Genomic DNA, 20,811 nt, shown 5'->3' with positions numbered 1-20,811 from the left:
CACATGTGCACTCCAGTCAAGTAATTCTTTGACTTGGAGAAGAGAGCTGGTTACTTCAGAGGTAATTAAGGTGCGTCAAAACAAGGGGGTGAAAACTTATGCATTCACTTATGTTCTGTTTTTTATTTTTAATTAATTTAGTAAAATGTCTGGATTTTTTTTCACTTTGACATTATAGAGTACTTTGTGTTGAGTGGCAACAATTCTCAGTTCAATACCTCATGGTTCCATGTGTAACACAATAAAAGGTGCAAAACGCCCGGGGGGGGTGAATATTTTTAAAGGCACTGTATATATCCATTTTCCACTCTTCCCCCTCTTCATAGCCCATGGTGCCTTCCTGTTGGCATTTGTTTTCAGTGTTCTGTCTCAAGGTCAGGTTGCATGTAGCCTGTAAGACTGCTATAATTATATTTTACTCATCTTGCATTTTTAAAAGTGCCAGATCCAAACAGTAAGTGTGACAACTGAAAAGTGCTTCATGTGTGACTGTGTTTGAAAGGTTTGCTGCTGAGATCCAGATTCTGCTGTTGAACAAGAAAGTAAACTATTCCCTGACAGAAGAATCTGGAGGACAGTCAGGATTCTGTATGGTCTATTTCAGTATATATGACTACTTTTCCTGGCAATGTACTCATTTTGTGCCTAAGCAGGACACATCAGTCACTGGATACACTAATGTGTGGCTATATACCGTACAGATACAGCATAGACAGATACTACACAGTGATTGAGACAGACTGTTGAAAATGTACAGTTTCTGATGTTAACATCACTTCCTCCTTCAGACACAAGTGATAGTGTTTTTGTGCGGCTACAGACTTTTGTTCTTTTAGGTAACTGGTGTGGGATACTAATATCACTAGGCTGCTTTTAGCTGTAAAACCCCATTTATAAGTTAACTTATGTAATTGGGAAACAAATTCTACTAAAAAAAATACAATTTCTTGGAGCCACGTGGAACTGCCAAGAGCAAACACTGGCCCGGTGACGATTTCTTCCAAAGCTGGGCTTTCTGGGATGTATGCGAGCTCTACTCTCTGCGTGGAGGGGAGGAGCAGGTCGTGGGTCAATTAAAACCAGTGGTTCCTGCCCAGTCCACTCCCTGTGCGCTGTGCAAACTGCCCTTATAATTTCCGCTCTGGAGTTTCCCTTTGGCTCCCAGCCTGCGCTGCTCCCAGCGCGGCTCAGTGCCAAGCACAGAGGAGAGGTTATGTTTGGACTTTTGTCTTTCTCTTTCCTGTGGTGGTGGGGGGGTTTGGGGCCTGAACAGGAGTTTGAGAAAACAGCTAATTTTAGAAATGAGGCAACAATTATAAACTCTTTCTTTTGGTTGGGGGTAGAACGAAGGCTTTTTCAGTGCAGCATTTGAGTTTCCTCTTTATCTCAGAATTAACTTTTTTTTAAATTAAAACCTGCAGTAAGAAAATCACTTTACCACATTAATCTTTTAAAGTTTTGAAACTCAATCATTCGCTGATTATACTGCATGCCCCCCCCCCACCTTTGTCTCTTTTACATGGTACCGATTCGAAAAAAAATCGATTTTTTGGAATTTGTAATGTACCTTCAACCCGATGCCCCTACACTGGATAAACTAGTTTAGACAATGGAGGCATATCTTGTCGTCTATGTTACTTTTGGATGGCTTCAGCAATATTTACAAACTGAAGTTTTTGCAGAATGCCTCAGTATTTACCTCCAGCAAGTTCAGTCATACGCTCATTCGGGTCAAAACTTAACTCCTCTGAGTGGCGACCTTTCCCGTGGTCCTCTCTGTCCGTGTGATCTGGCCTGTAAAGCCTTGATTGATAGCAGCCGAGGAGGAAGGAGAAGTGCCCAGAAGATATTGCCATTGGATATTGGAATTCTCCTCCCCCGCTATCACCTCCAGCAAATTTGCACAGAAAATGTATTTGAAATTAATCATTACAACTTTAAGAAACTGCAGTAATTACTGATAAAAGCAGAAATGAAACGTGTTTTGCTCCTTCAACAGCCTTGTTAACTGTGAAGGAGCTGCTTGGTAGTTCACATGAGCAAGTGTTTGCAATTTCTCAGGAACTCTAGTGTTACTATTTAAGAAAACATACTTTCAAAAACCACAGGAAAGTCATCGTTTGCACAAGAAGAGCTCTGTTAAGTCTGGGATGCAAGTTTAATTTCTTGGAAAAATAAAATCAAAGGACATACTGTACAACAAGACATCTGTCTTAATCACGTCTGTCCGATTCATCCCCTGTTCTGCTTACTGGAAGAGCAGAAAATGCTAAATGATTAAAGAGCCCTCTGGCCTGCTGTGCTGAGCATAGTTTTCTAAAAAGCTGTAAACACTACCCATTACAAAGAATTTACAAGATTTTTAAAGCCATTAATACTCATAATGTTCCAATTATTTCATGATGGACATATGGTTTCTGAGTGACAAAATGTAGCCTAGACAAAATCCAGCTGTCACATATTCAAACCTCTAATTTTCTATACTATTGTCCATTATTGAAAAAAGACAGATCCAATACCCTCTAAAAAGCTGGTTAGGAGAAATCTGTGAGTTTACTGACTGTTCCGCATGGGGTCTGCCACAGGCAGTAGGACAATGGGGCTATCGATTGATGAACCTCTCTCATCAGTGACCACTGTACAGTAAGAGCAGCTTCTTGAAAGACTGTATTTATAAGGTTTTAAGTACATGGACACTACAGTAGAGCTTGATTATAAGTTTTTTTAGGCATTTAAATTTATTTTGAAAATGCTCTTTCTGTGAAATTCAAGGAATGTTTCAGTTTAATGTAAAAGTCCAAGAAGGGCTACACAAGGCTACATATCACAAAAGGAAAACAATTGCATGACAATATTTACAAACTTTTACAAACCCATTTTACAGGTTACAACCAAATCATTTATCAGTGTGGCTTCTAGATCACCTCACACTTAATTATTTGAATAATCTGCACCATTTTATATACATGAAATGCAAATCAGAATTATTAGCTTAATACTTGAAGATTTGGGTGGGTAATGCAGTGTTCGATGATTGATAAAGCAACTGAGTCACAGTAAAGAAAGATAACTGCTGCTGTAATATGCTTCACAAGGATTGTAAAGATGTTTTTTGTGTGAATATTGCATGATCAACTTCACTGACAAAAGCCAGAAGAGATGCTCTGTTCAATCAGTGTCCCCTGCAGGTGAACAAGTCTTGCTGGAAGTCCTGCAGTGCTTGTGATTTAGAGTCTGATTTTTTTGTCTTTATAGTTAAAAACCAAAAACGTCTCACAACAAATTCACTGAGAAAACTGTTGTTCAGTGACTTTTGATCTGCAACACATGTTTTCAGTTTGTAGCAGCTCTTCAGTTCCTATTACAGATGCTACAGCTGGGAGGCTGCAGGCAGGTGGCTGGCCCTTCACATCGTGTTTAATGCATGTAACCTCGTCAGCACTGTCTCACGCTGAAGTCCCTTCCTAGCTACTCAAATTGAAAACAGTACAGCTTGTATATGATTTGAGATGTAACAATAAGAAAAAGCAGAATTCCATTTTTCCTTTGTCTTTATACCTACTGTAGATACAATATGCTGTTTTAAAAGGACATCTAACCAGGAAAGCTGCTGATTTTGTCTTTGAAACAACATTTGTCACGGTTGGGTACTGTCGTTGTAACAAACTGCATTAGAGGTTTTTGATTGTAACAGAAACAGGGCTCAAGGAGAGCAGCACAGGCCTGACAAGCAGCTCGTGCAGAAACCCACACACCAGGCACTGCAGTTCACAGTGTCGTGCCACCTCGAAGAAGAGCCACATCACATGTGATTCACATCTTTGTTCCCACCACTCTCCAGCATGGGCTAAGGTCTTATTCATTGCTTTCATTCTTGACTCTTGGCATTTTCTGGCTCTCATTATCGCTGTGCTGAAACCTGTACTCCATGTCTGCTACACATGAAGTTTTGCTGGGATCCTGTAGCTGTATCGGTTCCAGACATGAAGGGTTTCCATTGGTCAGATTATAATTGTATGGCTGAAGCATTTCAGAATAGGAGCAAGGGAACTCTATGTCCATATTAAAGTTTTGATCCATATCAGTTAATGAATAACTGCTGTTTCGACCCTCTTCTGGCCTCACTTGAGCGAAATCAGTGCCAGTACTGAACGTAGGGTCGGTGGTTGAGTTCTGCTGTTGCCCTGAAGAATAAAACCCCTGGTTTTCAAGGATTTTTGACACAGCTGTAAAAACCTGAGAAATATCATCTGAGTTTAAGTTTTCTCCTGCTATTTTGTAGTCATTGTAGGATGAACCATCGTTCTCGCCACAAAAAGAAGCTTCGGTTTCATAACCACAGCTTAAGCTGTGCTGCACCTCTTCCACAAAGTGGGCGTGCGGGGCGGTACGTTCCTCTAGACAGGACATCTGAAGGGGAATGTCTGGCGTGCCGAAAGGAAACGGTTTGAACCCGTGAGATCTGGAACTGGAGGCTTCAGGCAGCGCTGGACTCAGTGCTGAAGAACAGAGAAAAATTACAGCAATTAACAACTGATGGCTAGATTGTGTTGTGTTTACAGTTACCAATACAAAACACAAAATGCAAGACAGACATGTTATCTTCTTTATTGCATTAGTAGCCCACAATTTATATGCACTGTAGAGAAATTAATAAATACACGAGGGTTAAGAAATAAAACTAAAGGTAAAATGACATAAGTCATATGTCAGATGTGACTGAGGAATGTGTGCTGTGACAGGCACTGTTTTATTAGCTCACTGAGATGTTTAAATCAACGGAGCTGTGTAGCGTCAGATTTTCATTCTTTTATTTGGATGCCTTCTGGGGCATGTGCTCCCCGCTTCTCTTATGAATGATGAAAAAATCATCTCTAAATGAAAAATTAGGGAGATAACCTGTCAGAGCTTATCTACAGGTAGAGAAAGGGGACCCTTGAAATTGGACGCGTTTTTGTCACAGCAAATACCTGCAACTCTGTTTCCATCTCCAAACACGTCTTTAGCGATTTTTCTCTTCCGGTTTACTTCATAGGGGTCTGAAAAGGATGAAGAAAACTGTAGCTCAGACAATCCAAAATAAAGGCTGACATCACAAATTAAAATTATAAACCGATATTTACAAGTGATTTCTAGCACACATGTCAAAAAGTATATTATTTGTACTGTCCGCACCAGCAATAATTGCTTCACTGCACACAGCCCTGGGAAAACTAAAAACAGTCATTCCATGTCATGGTTAGTGGTACATTATTACCACAGCTTGTCTAGGGTAAGAAGGAAAAACTGTAACTGCTGTTGTTTTCAGATGTAATTTACATGTTTTTGTAATGAAACAAATATGTAAATTGCTTAGTAGAAAGCTGTAACGTGATCTGTTGCAAAGTATATTGCAACTAAGGAACAGTGACTCATTTCCTCAGTTAATGATCGTTTCTTGGTTTCAGGTTAGTATCTGTCTCTTCAACAACTGAATTTTAATATCACCTTTGTACCGGGAAGCCTGAGAAATGGCTGTTAGTGGATTTATACTTTCTTGTCGCATTGAATTTCAGACTCATTTAAATTCACATTTTTGCACCAACAGCTCATGCAAAGTGACAGAAAGCACAAACGAGCTGGCTGTTATCTGTATCTCAACAGACAGTGAGAACTCTCGGGAAAGAGTTTATGCTCAATCTACCACATAAAAAGCTACAAAAAGAACATTCTAATGTTAAGAAAGAGGACATAAGATATGTCTCATACCACCGTGTAGCTCTTAGGAACACACCTGCCATCTTACATGGTGATGAATGTTTTAGGAATACTGGTGTGTGATTTGGCTATGCTCTCTTTTTCCAGTAGGCCTATAAAAATGTTAAAGCTTTAGTGACACCAATATCTTACAATATCAATGATTTAAAAAACCTAAGAAATCCTATAAAGGTGCTGAATGGGATATTTTCAAAGTGTGTCAGTCTGGAACATCATACACTTCTTCTGTGGGTAATCATGAGATGTGAAAACATCAAGCAAAGAGAAGCGGCCGAGAACAGCAGCCCTGCACGCGCCGTCCGGGCAGCCGGGCCGTACCGGGGTTGTGCGGGAGGTAGGTGAAGGTGACCGGCTCACTCTCCATGTGGTCTGAGAGACGCCGCAGCTGCACCTGGACGTCCACTTCCTCCTGGATGTCCAGGTCCCGGAAGGGTGGCGACTTGAAGACGATGGCGATCTGGCGGTGCACGTCCGTCTGCGCGAACTCCGCCTTGCCCATCCAGTCTCCATGAGTGAAGATGATCTCGATGTCATCTGCAAATCACAACCGGGCTTTTAAACCTTCTCGGAAAACATGCTTTCTGGGGTCTAAGTGTTGCACAAAACTCTATATGTATTGTTTTTACATAAATATTTTTCTTGTAAGCAAAAAGTGGTTGGTAGAGTACTTCTGTGCATTTACTATCTACAGACTTAAGTGTTGACATCATCCATCTCCAACAATGCTATTCCCTAATGCATTAAGTGTAATAAGTGGACTTGTGTTTTACGCTAAATATTTTTACATTAATTCATGTCTACGCAGTCAAAGACAAAAAAATGAGCTACGCTTGGGGAAGCTTAGGGCGGTGCGGTGGCTCTGTGGCTCAGGATCTGCGCCTGTGGCTGGAAGGGTGCCGGTTCACATGGAACCCTTCTCCACTCGTTAGAATATTTGCTACTACCACCCAGATCTGCACCCGCGGCGGCTCCACCCGGGCCCGCGCCCTAGGCTTCCGTGCTCACCGCGGCGGCCCAGCCCCCGCGGGCTCCTGATTCAGAGTTAAAAACTGAGATCTTGAATAAGCTGAGGGCTGGGATGATCGTGACCAGTTTGGTGTGCATGTGTGGAAAGAACGGACCTTCGACTCGTGCAGTTAGAGACACAGAGAAGGCTACTCGTGAGAGCTGTGCACCTGCTGTGTTCCCTGCATTTCATGATTATTCAATTATATTTTGTATACTGCTCACTACTGTATTTGCTGTATTACTGTTTTCATAATACTTTAAACCACATACTCACACTCATACAGGTACGATAGAGTTGACTTTCTTGAAGGAGGGGAATAATAGGGGACAAGGGGGGTTATTGACTGAAGTTTGGGAGGGTAACAAGTCAATCTCACTCAGCTGCTAGTCATCACCATCGTCACAGAAATGAGCTCTGCTGTACTGTATATATCGAACACACACACCTCCCTTCACAATCATCTCAGGCATCCCTGCTGCACCCTGTCTCCACCCTGCACCTATCCCCTGATTCGCTCTTTCTGAATGGGGCTCCAGCTCCTCTCCCTGTGGGCTAACTCTCCCCCACGAGCCAAGCGGGTCAGGCCAAACCTGTCTCCCCAAATATTCCAAACATTCAGCAAGCCTTCATGTTTTAGATGCTGTTGTCCCTAGAGACAAGTAGAATACATATCATTGTGAGCCAATTTTACCGTGTTGACAATCAATATTTATTGCACTGGGCGAATTACATCGCTGGAGATGTCTGTCTTTAAATGTCTTCGTTTACACTATATTGTAATCACCCTCATCACTCCTGGAATTGTTTTGTTCTCTTAGATTCCTGTACCTTTCTGGACTTTGTCACAGAGCAGGTAGATCTCGGTCTTGCCCGTGCACGGCCCCCGGACCACATTCAGACGGCTGATCTTCAGCTCCGATGTGGTTGTAGCTTCTGTCAGAAACAGTGAAACAGGGAAACGCATTGTCACTGAGAGCACCAGGAACGATTGGATCTCTGAACGACTCTGGGCACATTCAGTCTACAGTACTGCAGAGTACTTAAAAACCTTCCTTGCAGTCGGGCTGTACACCTCAACTCCACTTAATTACATGTTTGGTTGCTTTTGGCTTCAGTTAATCACAGTGCCAAAATGTGGAGAAGAAACTGCAGTGTTTGAACAAATACTTGTGTCTGTTTCCAGATTAAGGAATTCTGATCACATTTTTCCCCCCCCATCTCTCTGCACTTTTGTAAATTTTAAAAATTGGGAAAAAAAAATGTATTTATTTTTTTTAGTCTACTAAGTACTACTAAACATTCCTGAATGCAGGCTGAGTAAAGAGATCCATCATCTTTCACATGAAGCGGACTTCCAGCAAAGAATCTGGTGAAAACTCCATAAAAGTGGTTCAGCAGTGAACACAACAGAGAGAGTAAATGCAATACAGGGAATGATACTACACAGAACAGCTGTACTGCTTTGGCGAGAAAACTTACTTTTGTCATAGATGGGTTCAGATACAACAGGGCTTAGGGAATATTTCTCCCCGTCCGGTTTCTCCACTTCGCATTGGAAACACAGGCGGACGACATTCATCTCGATGTCCTCAATGCTCTTGGAATGCCCACCTGAGAAACGAAGGGACACGAAGAAAACAACTGCGTGAGAGGCTGGAAATATAACACAAGTCAACCCGCAGACCTGCTGCAGAGGAATGGGATTAGGAGGCACTTCTGTACATAGAGTCACAACACATGTCTTAACCACTGCCAACCTGGGCTGAATGGCCTCTTCTCATTTGTAAGCATTCTTATGTTATTTACATACTGTATATTAAAATTAATCTTTTTCTATCTTAATTAACTTTGTGTAATAGGAACCAGTCACATAAAAAGACAAAAAACTATAAACACACCAATGTACAGGAACTACTAATCCTGGATTGGACCATGGGTCATGCGTACCACATGGACGTATTGCAGCAAATCAAAAGATCAGTTTCAACAGTGACGTGATTGCCTTGCTTTACTTAGAACCTCAACAGTTTCAGCCAAGTCTCCATTGTTTTTCACAACAAGATTATATTCGAGTATTCCAAATTTCACTGGTCTAGTTACAGTCACCGACTGCAAAAATAAAAACCTCATCTTAACTGTAAACTTTTAAATGCATCTTACAATTATATGAACAATGCAGGTTGTATTCATTGACCTCGGCAGGAGAAATCTGAAGTGTGCTGAGGACTCATGGAGCACGTCTGTGTTAAAGAGGCTCCACCAGCACGACAAGCTAGAATCAGGCCACCTTACATCGAGCACATGAATCACCCTAATGACTGTGTTTCCTCAGACATTTTGATTTCTACAGAAACTGAAACGTTAAGCCTAGCACCAAACTTTGAATATTAAGTATTGTGATCATTCTTAATTTCTACATTTTACTTACAATGCAAATATTAAAAGACCATTTACAGTATCTTCAGTGAAAAAAACAACAAATCAGGAGCCTTAAGGTCATAAAGAAAAGCAATCTTGATAAAGCTGTGTAACAACAAAGCATTTTCAATTTAGAATTTTTTTAAAGAAATTATTCACTTTTAGTTTCAAGTCTTTACTAAATACATTGCATCTCATATCACTTCCTGTCATAATGAATGCATATGTGAGGTCTTTTCAATCAAAGACATGCTTAAACTGGTTTAAAAGGAAACAACAAAATATAGGCTAGAGTAAACACCAGCATAGTAGCATTCAGAAGAGAGTGCACAGGTTAACAAGTGAAAAAAGCTGAAGATCAAACCACTGTTGCAGCGCCCAGGTGGAAAGAGTTCAAGGGAATACACGTACACATACTGAATGAAGCTCATGGCGGGTGTATGGAGTACACTCTCGTGAAACATTGCAGAGCGGGATTCGCTCAGAATCTGTTTTCATGAGCTCTGTACAGTGAGCTGAAACAAGAGCCTGTGCAGTCCATCTCGTTCGTTTGTTTGCTGGCAGCTGATTGGTGTAGAGATCTGAACTTGCATTAAATGTCACCTGTCAGATATTTGCTCCAGCATGTTGAAGTCTTTTGGAATTTATTTTACAGCTTTTTTACAGTGTTTGCTAAGCCCTCTACTATACAATCATCTGCAAACATGACTGGTTTACTCACTACACCATATCTATACAATATCTAGATCACCAATATTGAGTTAGGAAGAACACTGGTCCTAAAACAGATCCCTGTGGTGCTTCACTAATTACATTACATAACCTTCACCCCTTATCTACAGTTTTGGATGCCAACTGCCTGGAATTTAAGACTTAATCTTTTATGGTGAATCAAGTCTTCTGAAAATCTAAATCTTGTAATGTAAACTTTATCATATTAAGCGAGCCCTGACTTAATCCATGCCATTTATTGTCTTTGTCTTCTGTTTCTGCAATGTGCTCTCTTTAGTAGTTCATCCCTCTCACTGCAGAACCCAGAAGCTGATTTAAGGAAAGAGATCAGAGTAATGTTTACTAACAGGATGGAAAAATATTCTTGGGTTGGTCTCTGTGGTCAGTGACACGTTAAAAAAGGTTTCTTTTTTAATGTAGAGGTTTAATTTTAGAGTGAACACGCTGAATTGAATACACTGCATAGCTCAGATAAAACATTCTGCAACACAAATGTTATGTAGTGTAAAGTAGAGCTTTGTCTGTAGCTGTAGTTTAAGCTGTAGCAAAATGGACATATTTAAAGAAAACATGAAGATGCAAAACCCTGGACACCAGTAAGATCTGTACAATAGCGACATCAGTCACTGCAGAGGTGACAGTGGGTAGTTTAAATGTTCATGGTCTTGAAATTAGTGTGTTTAAACCGAACCGTTACAAGGTGGAGCTGCTGCTAACCACATTGTGTAAATAACTTGGCTGTGGTCTTCACAATGGTGCTTCTAGCTCGGGGGGGATTTTTAGAACTTTCTAAAGACATACAGTGCAACGTCAGAAAGAAGAAAGGACAGAACTGGTTGTATATGCATTTTTGTGGGCTGTCCTGTAACTGACAAATAACGAGTGGGGTGTGTATTTTCTCAGAACTGGCACTGCAATGCGGAGGTGTGTGCAGGAGGGAGGAGGGGAGCTATAAAAGGACTTACAAAGAACACATCAGAGAGTCCATTAAAAATCTTGCTTCAGTTGTCACATTAGCAAAGATGTGCTTTACACTGCTTTAACGAGCCGTAATTCAACAGAGAATGTCAGAGTGAAGGTAGACAAGTGTCAGCATTGTCCCGGTGCTGAAAAAGCAGAACTCGTGCAGTTACATTGTTGTAACACCGGTCAGATTTCATTCAATATTTACATCATTGCCATAACTATGAAGTAAAATCAACACTGACTCAGGGTGCTGTGTGGTGAAAAAAGTATCCACAGCCTTAGACTGGCAATTATATTCAGATTTTAAAGTCGTACATCTGTCAGCAAAATAAAACGGGGGAAAAGAGTTCAGATGCGTTTGTGCCCCCAGAGCGCGGGGAGGGGGCTCACGGCTCGCTGCGCTGTCTCACACTCACTGTGGAAGGGGTCTATTCCCTGGCTCCTCCTCTTCTCCAGCGCAGGGTCGATCTCCTTCCGCCTCACACACTGGATCCCCAGGTTGGAGAAGCTGCCAGAGTCCACAGCACAATGTCAGAACGCACTGAAGCAAGGGGGCGACGCAGAGCACAGATTCACAAGAGGCTGTTTGTTTCAGCAAATGTGAAATGTTCTCCAGGACTCCAGCCCTGGTCCTGAAAAGCCACGGTTTCCTTTGTTTTTAATTACAGCGTAGCTCTGAACAGATTGAATTAGATCTAGATCTAGAAGATGACTTCCAGTGGCTGTCTGGGACCAGGGCTGGACCAGCTTGCTCCAGATCTAGAGTCAAGAACAATCTGGAAGAACCGGATCTTTGGGGATTAAAGGAAACTATTCATTACCGATTATCCGAAGGAGAACAAAGAAACAAATATCGTTACATTTAATTAAACTGCACAGTAACTACACTCCTCTTATGGTAAATGTCACCACCTTCGAGAACAGGAACCCAGAGGGAGGGTTATGGATCACACTATTTAAAACTACATCTTTGAATATATCTTTTTGCTTGGAAACAATCATTTTCAATCAGCGTGTGTTTAGCTGCTTCTGCAGGGTCAGGTGGGCAGCACTGCTGCAGGGGCACACCTGTGCTTCCGGCTGGTCCGTGGGTTGATGGTCACGACACAGACCCCATCGACGCAGTCCTTACCCACCAGGCCGTGTGGGTGTGGGCGGTAAGGGATGTCCTTGGTCACCAAGGATACGGTCACTATCATCTTCTTCACCTGCTGTACGTTTCCCCGCAACTGAAATGGAAGGACTTGTCTTCATCACTCATTCCCACATCTTTCACCCCAGAGCTCTGTCTTCAGATCCACTGTCTTTAATTGGAAGTTAAAGTCTGCCCTGATGACACTCTTCTTCAGGCAGGACCTTTGCTTTTGGTGTAGGGTGCTAAACTACTGACTCATCCATTAATCACATAGGTACTTAGACGAGGATCTGTGCTAGTGCAGAGAGCTGGAATAAGGGAATTATCCATGGGAAGGAGGGAAAATCCCAGCATGATTCCACACTGGCGGGAACCAGACCATAGTTTCGATGATTCACTGAAAATCTTACTCTCTAATTAAAGCAGTCACTAGCATAAGCATGGCAAAGTATCTTAGGGTGAATTTTCATCCGTCAGAGAAATTAGTCTATTTTTAGCAAATAAGTGTGTGTTCAAAGATTTGTACTCATAAACACTTTGCCTAATGTTACACTTGTTGATCCTAAATGCACAATTTGCTAATGTTCTTTGTATTACAGTCCTTTTGTTGGCATTTGTGGACATGAAATCGGATTTTGTGTTGACAAGTTAAATGATTGATTTCAAACAAGTCCTTTTTTCCTGATGCTATAAGAGATGTTTAAAGCCGTCAGTGGACTTCAGTGGACATTGTATTCAGGAGAAGATCTGGACATTTAATTAAGACAAGCCAGCCTGAGCAGTACACTGGCTCAGCAAGCCCCTCTCCTCTCGGCTCAGAGAGGGTCAGGGGGCGCCCTCAGACCTCACCCCCATGCTGCTGGAGCACCCCAAGCCTCTTGTACACGTTACAGAGACACGCTGCCTCCCATGTAAGGGAATCACCCCATGGGAATGATAGTGCATTCCAGGAGAATTCCCCTTTCTGCCGTGGAAAACTGTTATGGACTAACGGAATGATTTTTTTTTTAAAGTGGAGATATTTTGATTGTTTTTCTTACGATTATAGTGACGCCATGCGATATATTCCTCTGTCAGGAAGGTCCCTCCTATCTGCACCTCACTTTAATCTTCTGCACATTCCTTGTACTATTAACTCATTTCTTTAGTAGAGAAATGTTTTCCATTAATACATTTGTGATTTCATAAAATAGAATGAGTTATTCTGATTAGTGCACTTTGACATGAGCTGATAAGCACGCTTACTCAGTGCTCATTCTAAAGGAGGCTCAGTTTTTACCACTGTTGTTCCAGCCAAAAGAAAACACTTTTCACCCTTAAAATGCTCTCCTCTACACAATGATTTATGATCTACATTATCTGTTGCTCTGGGATTCTCATCTCAGCTCCAATTGTTTGTTCAAGGTTTCTGGAAATCAAGTTGGATTTATTCTTGTTTTTGTCTCATGGAGGACATTTGATTGTATTATATTTATGTTTAATTCAGGCTGTTTGCGGCGCACGGTGGGCGTTACAGCTATCATGGCTGACCTCTACACTGTAGGAACGTCATTTCACAATGAAATGAGTTTATTATTCTCAGTGCAGCTCACCGGTCAACATGAGTACTCATTGTGCCAGAACACAGACGGAGAAGCATCCCCCCCACTACATCGAGGCGCAGGCTCACTTGAGAGTGTCGACCGTGTCTTGGCCATTGTTTTGGCAGTGCTTGTCTACATGTGCCCCTGTGCAGTAAGCATGATAAGGAGGCTCACCTCGATGGCTGGCAGGGTTTTATTCTGCTCAGTGGTTGAGGCGCCTAGGATGCTGCCTGCCGAGCGCCCCTCGCACTCATAGCGAAACCTCATGCCTCTCTGCTTGGGCTGCTCTGTGATGACCAGCTCCGGCTTGTCGAGGAGATTCTCCAGCTGCTCAGTGCCTGGGTCCAGTCTGCCCCTCATCATGGTGCGGCTGCCCTTTCCCCTGCTGGCCCCCAGCCTGCCCCTGTCTGCTACCCTGCTCTGACTCTGCTGGGCGGTAGGACTGCTTAAACTGGGCGAGGCCATGGGGACTCCTGCCTGCTGCAGTATGGACGCCTGCCGACAGAGACCAACAAGAAAACATGTGTTTTATATTCACCTCTATTAATCACACTCTCTGTTTGATATACATATACACATATGGATATGCAGATAATTTTTAAAAAATTCTATATGACACGGACAGACGCAAAATTCACATTCTGGACAATGAAACCTGCCATGCTTTTAATGCTGAGCACAAACACTATTCTTTCAAGGTCATTGGGGGAATGAATACTTCTGTTTATGTATTCACAAAAAAACACAAGTTTCTCTTACAAACCAGATCTGCAACAGCTGGAGGTCACCAGGCTCTTGTACTTTACTTTCTCAGTTCTTTCTCACTGCTTAGAGTGAATCTTGTATTCGTGCCTCTTCAGGTGACTGTAGTTTCCATTGAAACAGAACTATTGCTCCTATGCTCCTATGTGCGCTGGCACACCACGTGAGCAGTCAGCAACCCTGGGATGTGAGTTTGAGTTTGGGGCAACGTGGACACTTGTAATTACAGGAATCCACTGTAACTACATGCAGCAATTAACTGTAATGTGACCTAGACAGGACATAGACCACTTCGTGGGTTTAGATTATGCCTCACCACAAGCACCCTAATTGTAAACAAGGCATATCAAGTTACTGTAGGAACTGTCTTTTCCAGTGAAAACACTGACCAGCTAAAATAATGTGTCATGTGTCACGCAGCACATGACTAATTAATGTGTTTTTAACTTTTGCTCATTTCGAAAAAATGATGAAAAATCGAACGTTGAGCAATGCTGAGCCATGTCTGATGGTTATCATCCCCGAAGTGGAAGAAGTAACCTTCCGGAATCGTCACCCTGTGATGTGCCTGGTGCCAACACAGGTGGCCCTGGATCACTGATGGAGCAAATCAACAACGATGACCAGGAAAGCTTAGTTTCATGGGTCTGGGAAGTGTTGGGCACTTTTTACTGTTGCTGTCTATGTTGCTGGTGATGCCTGTTATCTTCTGATCCCATGACGGCAGTATATCTTTCTTCCAGCCTCACACTGATACTATCCAGCACACAAGACTCCACCAGCTACTTCCCAGGGCTCCAGTGGCCTTCATGCACATCGCCGCCATCTTCCAAGATCACAAAACCAAAGGATGACAGAGTAGCTTTGCACTTTCTCATTTCAAAACTGTCTCTTGCATGCATGTATTTTCCCTGCGAATGTTACATATTTTGCTGGGAGAGATTAAACTTTGTACTTCTTGTATGGGCCACATACAGTTGTGTTAACTACATCATTAGACATGGGGTTAACAAGACTTTCAGCTGCACCCGAGTCCACTGCTTTTGACATGGCTGTGAATGTTTCCTTACTCCTTGGATCTGTACTAGTGATTGACAGGTGCCATTTTAATCCAATTGTCTAATCTCAAAGATGTCAATAAAGCTTCTTTGGACATTAGGACTTAGGACAAGAAAGATTAAAAACAGGATAACACAGTCTGTAGTCTTTCCTAAACATCAGCCCTGAAAACAGCAGACAGTTATGGAGATAATGCAAGTGCTTTTTGCATAGGCCCATATTTCCTTGTGCTCTAAATACTTTCCTGGCCATTAAAATGCCCTCTTGCCCGAGGCATTACTACTGTGTTTAGGGCACTGCCATGCGTATTTGTTACACTCCACTTCTGCATACGTTTTGCATACTTTTTTCTCATTACTGTACTCCCATTACAGCGTGGCGAGCTTTTACAGACGTTTTTGCAACAGTAGTTAACTGGAAAACACGTCACTACCTGATAAGATCAAAATCTAAAAAAGTCACAGAACGACCACAAGCTCACGTACCTTTTGACTGACAATCTTTAGTCTCAACAACCGGAAGACGAGTTACAACAAAAAAAAAAGAGAGCGAAAAAGGAAGAAGCCGACAGCAGCAACAAAGAAACCTTGTATTTCTGTTTTTTCAGGGGTCCCACGCTCCTCCTCAGTCCACTATGAACCTTGCAGTTTCCAGCCTGTTTTCCGCCTTCTGCAGAGCGGCAGCCTGCTGCTAGTCAAGGGCCTTGAGATGCTGAGCAGCCCAGTGCCAGGCTCACGTGTGGAGGACTACCGTGTCTGGGCACAGAGGGGAAAACAAAAGCAGCCACACAAAGCACTCGAGCAGAGGGGGCGGAGCAACCGCTGGCAGGAAGCTGGCAGGGCAAGTGGGAAGAGTCAGCGGGGCGTTGCAGCCACGGGCGTGAAGCGCCGCTCTGAGCGGACATGAATAAAGTTTGTTCAAAAACAAAGAGTCTCTGTACGTTAAGGGACTTCCTTCTTTAGACGTATCCAAGGACATATGGAAGAAACAGGCTCTCAAAAGTGGCATCTTAGTCCTGCCTACAGATATGGCAGAACTCATGACAGATGGGTTTTTCAGCTTTCTAATAATTGTGTGCTCCCAGATTCAGGAGTGCTGTTATATCTAGGTCCTGTATAAAAATGAACAGGTAGGTACTAACCAAACCCAAGTATCTGACAACCTGGTAACAGTTTGAGTTTGTGTTCTTTGTTCTGTTTAGTCAGTATTGCTGCTAGGACTTCCTTCGGTGTGGTTCCAGATCCTTCTTTCGTCCCGACCCAAGGACTGACGACATCCTGGATCAACTAGCTACTAAAATCCACACCAGCAAGACGGGCTGAATGGCCAACTCTCAAACCTTTTTAAGGATCTTGGATGTTCCTAGGCTGTACAGGGATGATCAATTCTTTTCTTTTCTTTTTACAGATGCCTGTGCAGTTAACAAGAAAATTTCCATCCTGTTTGAAAACGCATAGTTCTACATTCATGTGTAATGTGCTTTTCAGCTTAAGTTCCATACACCTTTTAAACAGGGCTCCTTTCCTCTTTAGGTGATGCCCGTGGGCTTGAGCCTGCAGCAGAGGAGCATGCGAGAGCTGGCACAGCACACGGTCCTATTGGGGCCCGGCCTACCTGTGTGCTCGACCCTCTGGCTACCAGCTGCGGTGTGCTGGACGGCCGTGGAGTCCTGCTGGTACAGACTGTGGGGAGGAACTGAAAGTCCTGCTCCAGCTCCCGGGACAGGGGCGGGGGTCCCGGCAGAGCTCGTGGGACAGGCTGTCCCACCAAAGGATCACTCCTCTCAGAGATGTACTCATTAATTATGTCTGTAAAACAAAACAGCTTGTCATCATGGAGGCCCCCATCCTAAAGCACAAATAACAGTTGGTGCTGCATGTTATTCTGTGCAAATGTCAGCATAAATATAACCGTGTCAAATAGTGTCAACACTAGTTTGTTAGTAAGAATTCTAATTCTCACTGTTAGAGAAGTTATTTTATGGAACACATTTACCATGTCTTTACTAAGAACAACATTAGGATGGTCTACAATGTTTTTCTGTCTGTAGAATGAATATCTTTTATCTAAACTTCATAAGGAGAATGTTACCTTATAAGCATTCGGTACAATGGACTTCTGTCCGTTCAAAGAAACACAAAAATCAATTTACAGTGATACTCACCTAGTTCTACATCTGGAAGAAAGAAAAGGGGACACAATATTAGTGATCTTGCAACATCAGATGTGTACAATCTCATTTAAAAGCAAACAGTCCAGTCTTAATTCACCCCAGACAGTTAGAAATAGTCCTGAGGCTTTACATTAAACTCAGAATCAAATTTGCAGCAAACTGCATAATTTGCTGTGCAGGTAACTTGCTTAATAATAATAATAATAATAATAATAATAATAATAATAATAATGGCTTACACTTATATAGCGCTTTTCTGGACACTCCACTCAGAGTGCTTTACAGGTAATGGGGATCCCCTCCACCCCCACCAGTGTGCAGCCCCACCTGGATCATGCGACAGCAGCCATAGTGCACCAGAACGCTCATCACACATCAGCTAAAGGACGCAATAAGCGTTTCAACTGGAATCTGAACCCACAACCTTCCAGTTATGAGTCCAGAGCTCCAACAGCTCTTTACTCTGCTGAAATGACAGGTGCAGGCAGATGTCAGCAACTCGCCAGGCCCCTGTGGGACTCTACTGGCACAGACCTGCGACTGGAGATGACATTTCCTGTTGCTGCTCACTGGTATCAATAAGAGAGTCACACGTCAGTTGGAGTCTGTTATAACTGTCTATAACATGTCTACGAATGACATTCTAAACTGTTCTAAAACAGCAGGTATCCCCAAGGTTGGTATGGGTCAGGATGTTACTACCACATTAATGTGATCCACAGTAGAGGTTGCTGATTGTCTCTGGCATGTGTAGACTTAGAAATAACATGGTACCTATGAGAGTGGGTGTTCTCACAAATTGCCTTAAACACACAGTCTCTGGGAGATGGGTCAGAGCTTAATATCGGCCTCTTGTGATGTTTAAGATGTTAATACTCTAATGCCTAAGAGTCCTTTCGGCTATTTGCATCTTAAATGAGGAGCACTGGGAGTGCTACACTCTGAAATGCTCTATTCTTTACAAACAAAGCAGATTAAAACACTCGTTCGGTATAAGAGTACAATCGTGAGGGATCGGCTTGAGAAGCGGCACCTTTTCTTGCGTGATCTGTTCTTCTGTCGGTTACCAGTATGCGATCCTGTTGTTGTGAATCAGTCTCTGTAATATATTTTAGTGACAGCTAAACAGATAAATCTATTACAGGCGGCAGGCACCCCCGGTCTCACTCTGTGTAGCAGATCTGAACGCCGAGTATTTTGTTTCTGTGATACAGATGGCATTTTGTGAGTCATATTTGTATTCAGATTGCCAGCATTCATTGGTTTATGACTAATTCTCCCGGAGTTTAAGCGTCTGTGATTATAAACCCCGAACTAAATCACTCCGAGACGGTAACAAGCGGTTCGTTTCCACACGACAATCTACATCCACTTTTGTATATGTTGTGTTAAATTTAGCAGCAGTGCAAGGCCGGCTGCTTGGCCATCAGCCCTCTGTCGTCCTTATGTCCTCTCGGCACCGATCCCGTTTCAGTCCCGCGCTCTAAATTCCCCAGGTGAACCGCACCGGGGACGCAGAATATGTGCTGCCAAGAAGTTCGGATCAGACCTTGGCCAAAACACAAAATACCTGCATCAGGGTTATCTAAAATCTCACTCGTATTAAGGGGTCAGCTTTTTTTCTATAGGCAAGCCTCATACTAGACGCTGAGGTAGCTTGGTGCGTATCGGTGTAAACATTAGATTATACGAGCAGGCGGTTAATTGCATCACCAGGCTACCGATGAATCAGCCCAGACAGCAGTCACAGTACAGAGCCACAGCCTGCAAACGCTGTGACTGCGCCAGAGGTCCTGCATGTGCCGACTGAAAGCACCTTTCCGCAGGTGCGCTCCGTGGGCGCGGCAGGACAGGCAGTGGAAACTGGGCCAGCGGCTCGGTGCTGGTTGTTTTTGTCGGGGTGCTGCCCGGGGCGGTAAACTGAGCTGCCCTGCTGCTTGTGATCTCGTGAAAACACCCGAAACAGGCCGGACGTCTCCGAGCCGGTGCCCGGTTCCGCCCCGTTGCCACGTCTGCCCGGTTTCCAGGTGTCGGCGGGACGCTCATCTGTTTCTGAATAAGTTTCTGAATAAGGAAACCCGTCTTACCTCTGTTCAGAACATTAGTCTCATTCCCGACGCTCATATTTCGCATTTTAAGCTTGGGATCTCAGTGGCAGTCGGCGCGAACTGTAAAGCGATCTGAACTTCGGGGCTGCCAGCCCCGAACTACAGCGGCTGCGCCCGGCAAGCGGAGTCGAGGCAAGACATCGTCTCAGCGCCGCCCTGTCGGGATGTTTCACGCGTGTCGAGCGCTTGCGGGGATGACTGTGCGCGCAGCTCTGGATCCTCCACGGGCCGGGCGAGAAGTGCGGCGCGGCGCCTCAGCTACAGACTTTCTTCTTGCACGAGTCTGGAATTCCCCTGACGTCACGCTAGGGGAAGCCCCGGGCAGCGCCACATTTTCCAATCGCTAACATCCCTGGTATGAGTAATGCCTGTTGGCTGTCCTGCCTATGTGCATCTGTTTTCTATTCGTCTTTTAAGCTCTGTTTCACGCAGAAAGGTGAGGTAGAAGGGGCCGATTAAAATCTTCGTGCACAGAACGGAAGACCGAAATCGAAAGTGATAGAGGCGGCCTGCACTGCGCAGGGAGGGTTTAATACAACCAGCAACTAGCTCGACTCCCAGTGTCTCAGGGCCCAAGCACCCCCGGGTTCTCACTGATACAACACCACCTGGAAACACGGTCTGTCTGTTCATGCAGGCCAGCAGTGAATTATCAGTGTTTTTCACAAACACATCGTGCAGTTTTGCTCGTGGTTTGCTTTCACACCAAAGCAGCGCTCCTGTGTGTCGGTTGTTTCCACCAGATTGTTCACGGCTTGTTGACGAGCTGTGTCACTATCGCGCAGTGCTAACTGCGTGAACAGCATGAAAAACCAAAATGATTAAGAAAACGCTATTATCATATGGTTAGAAATACTGTATTCTTGCTTTTAGTAAAGACACGCAGATGTTTAGAAATCGAATGCGTTTTCTTTGTATTGCCCTAAGTATCATGCCGCTCTTGTAAAGTTAAACGTTACATAACAAATCGAACATTGCTGGGGGAAATGTTTTTGAACAGTGTTTCACAGATAACAGATGATACAAGACAGTCCTGCTTGATAACCGTCGTCCTGGTTTGTCAAGACTGAAATACTGTGAAAGCAGGGTTCAGTGAGGAACAAGTGTAA

The 20,811-nt window shown here is 43.4% G+C and overlaps 1 protein-coding gene across 3 annotated transcripts; it reads right to left on the bottom strand.

The window, feature by feature from the left end:
• Nucleotides 1-2,119: 2,119 nt before the first annotated feature.
• relb (RELB proto-oncogene, NF-kB subunit) lies at nt 2,120-17,751 on the bottom strand. 3 transcript variants are annotated; one of them, XM_088911589.1, is made up of 10 exons: nt 17,586-17,751; nt 17,036-17,229; nt 13,775-14,095; nt 11,951-12,111; nt 11,299-11,390; nt 8,246-8,377; nt 7,595-7,699; nt 6,076-6,291; nt 4,971-5,039; nt 2,120-4,499 (listed from the first exon to the last, which is right to left on the bottom strand). In XM_088911589.1, exons 1-10 carry the CDS (start codon nt 17,659-17,661, stop codon nt 3,856-3,858), a joined length of 2,010 nt encoding a protein of 669 aa, XP_088767715.1. In that variant the 5' UTR covers nt 17,662-17,751; the 3' UTR covers nt 2,120-3,855. The 3 variants fall into 3 exon arrangements, with proteins under 3 accessions (XP_088767715.1, XP_088767716.1, XP_088767717.1); XM_088911590.1 differs by lacking the exons at nt 17,036-17,229; nt 17,586-17,751 and adding an exon at nt 15,907-16,932; XM_088911591.1 differs by lacking the exons at nt 17,036-17,229; nt 17,586-17,751 and adding an exon at nt 16,008-16,932.
• Nucleotides 17,752-20,811: the final 3,060 nt, after the last annotated feature.

Source organism: Atractosteus spatula, chromosome 3 (assembly GCF_055471065.1).
Source record: "Atractosteus spatula isolate fAtrSpa1 chromosome 3, fAtrSpa1.hap1, whole genome shotgun sequence".
Classification (NCBI taxonomy): Eukaryota; Metazoa; Chordata; class Actinopteri; order Semionotiformes; family Lepisosteidae; genus Atractosteus; species Atractosteus spatula.
The sequence above is the reverse complement of the archived record's forward strand: the minus strand, read 5'-3'. Positions and strand labels throughout refer to the sequence as shown.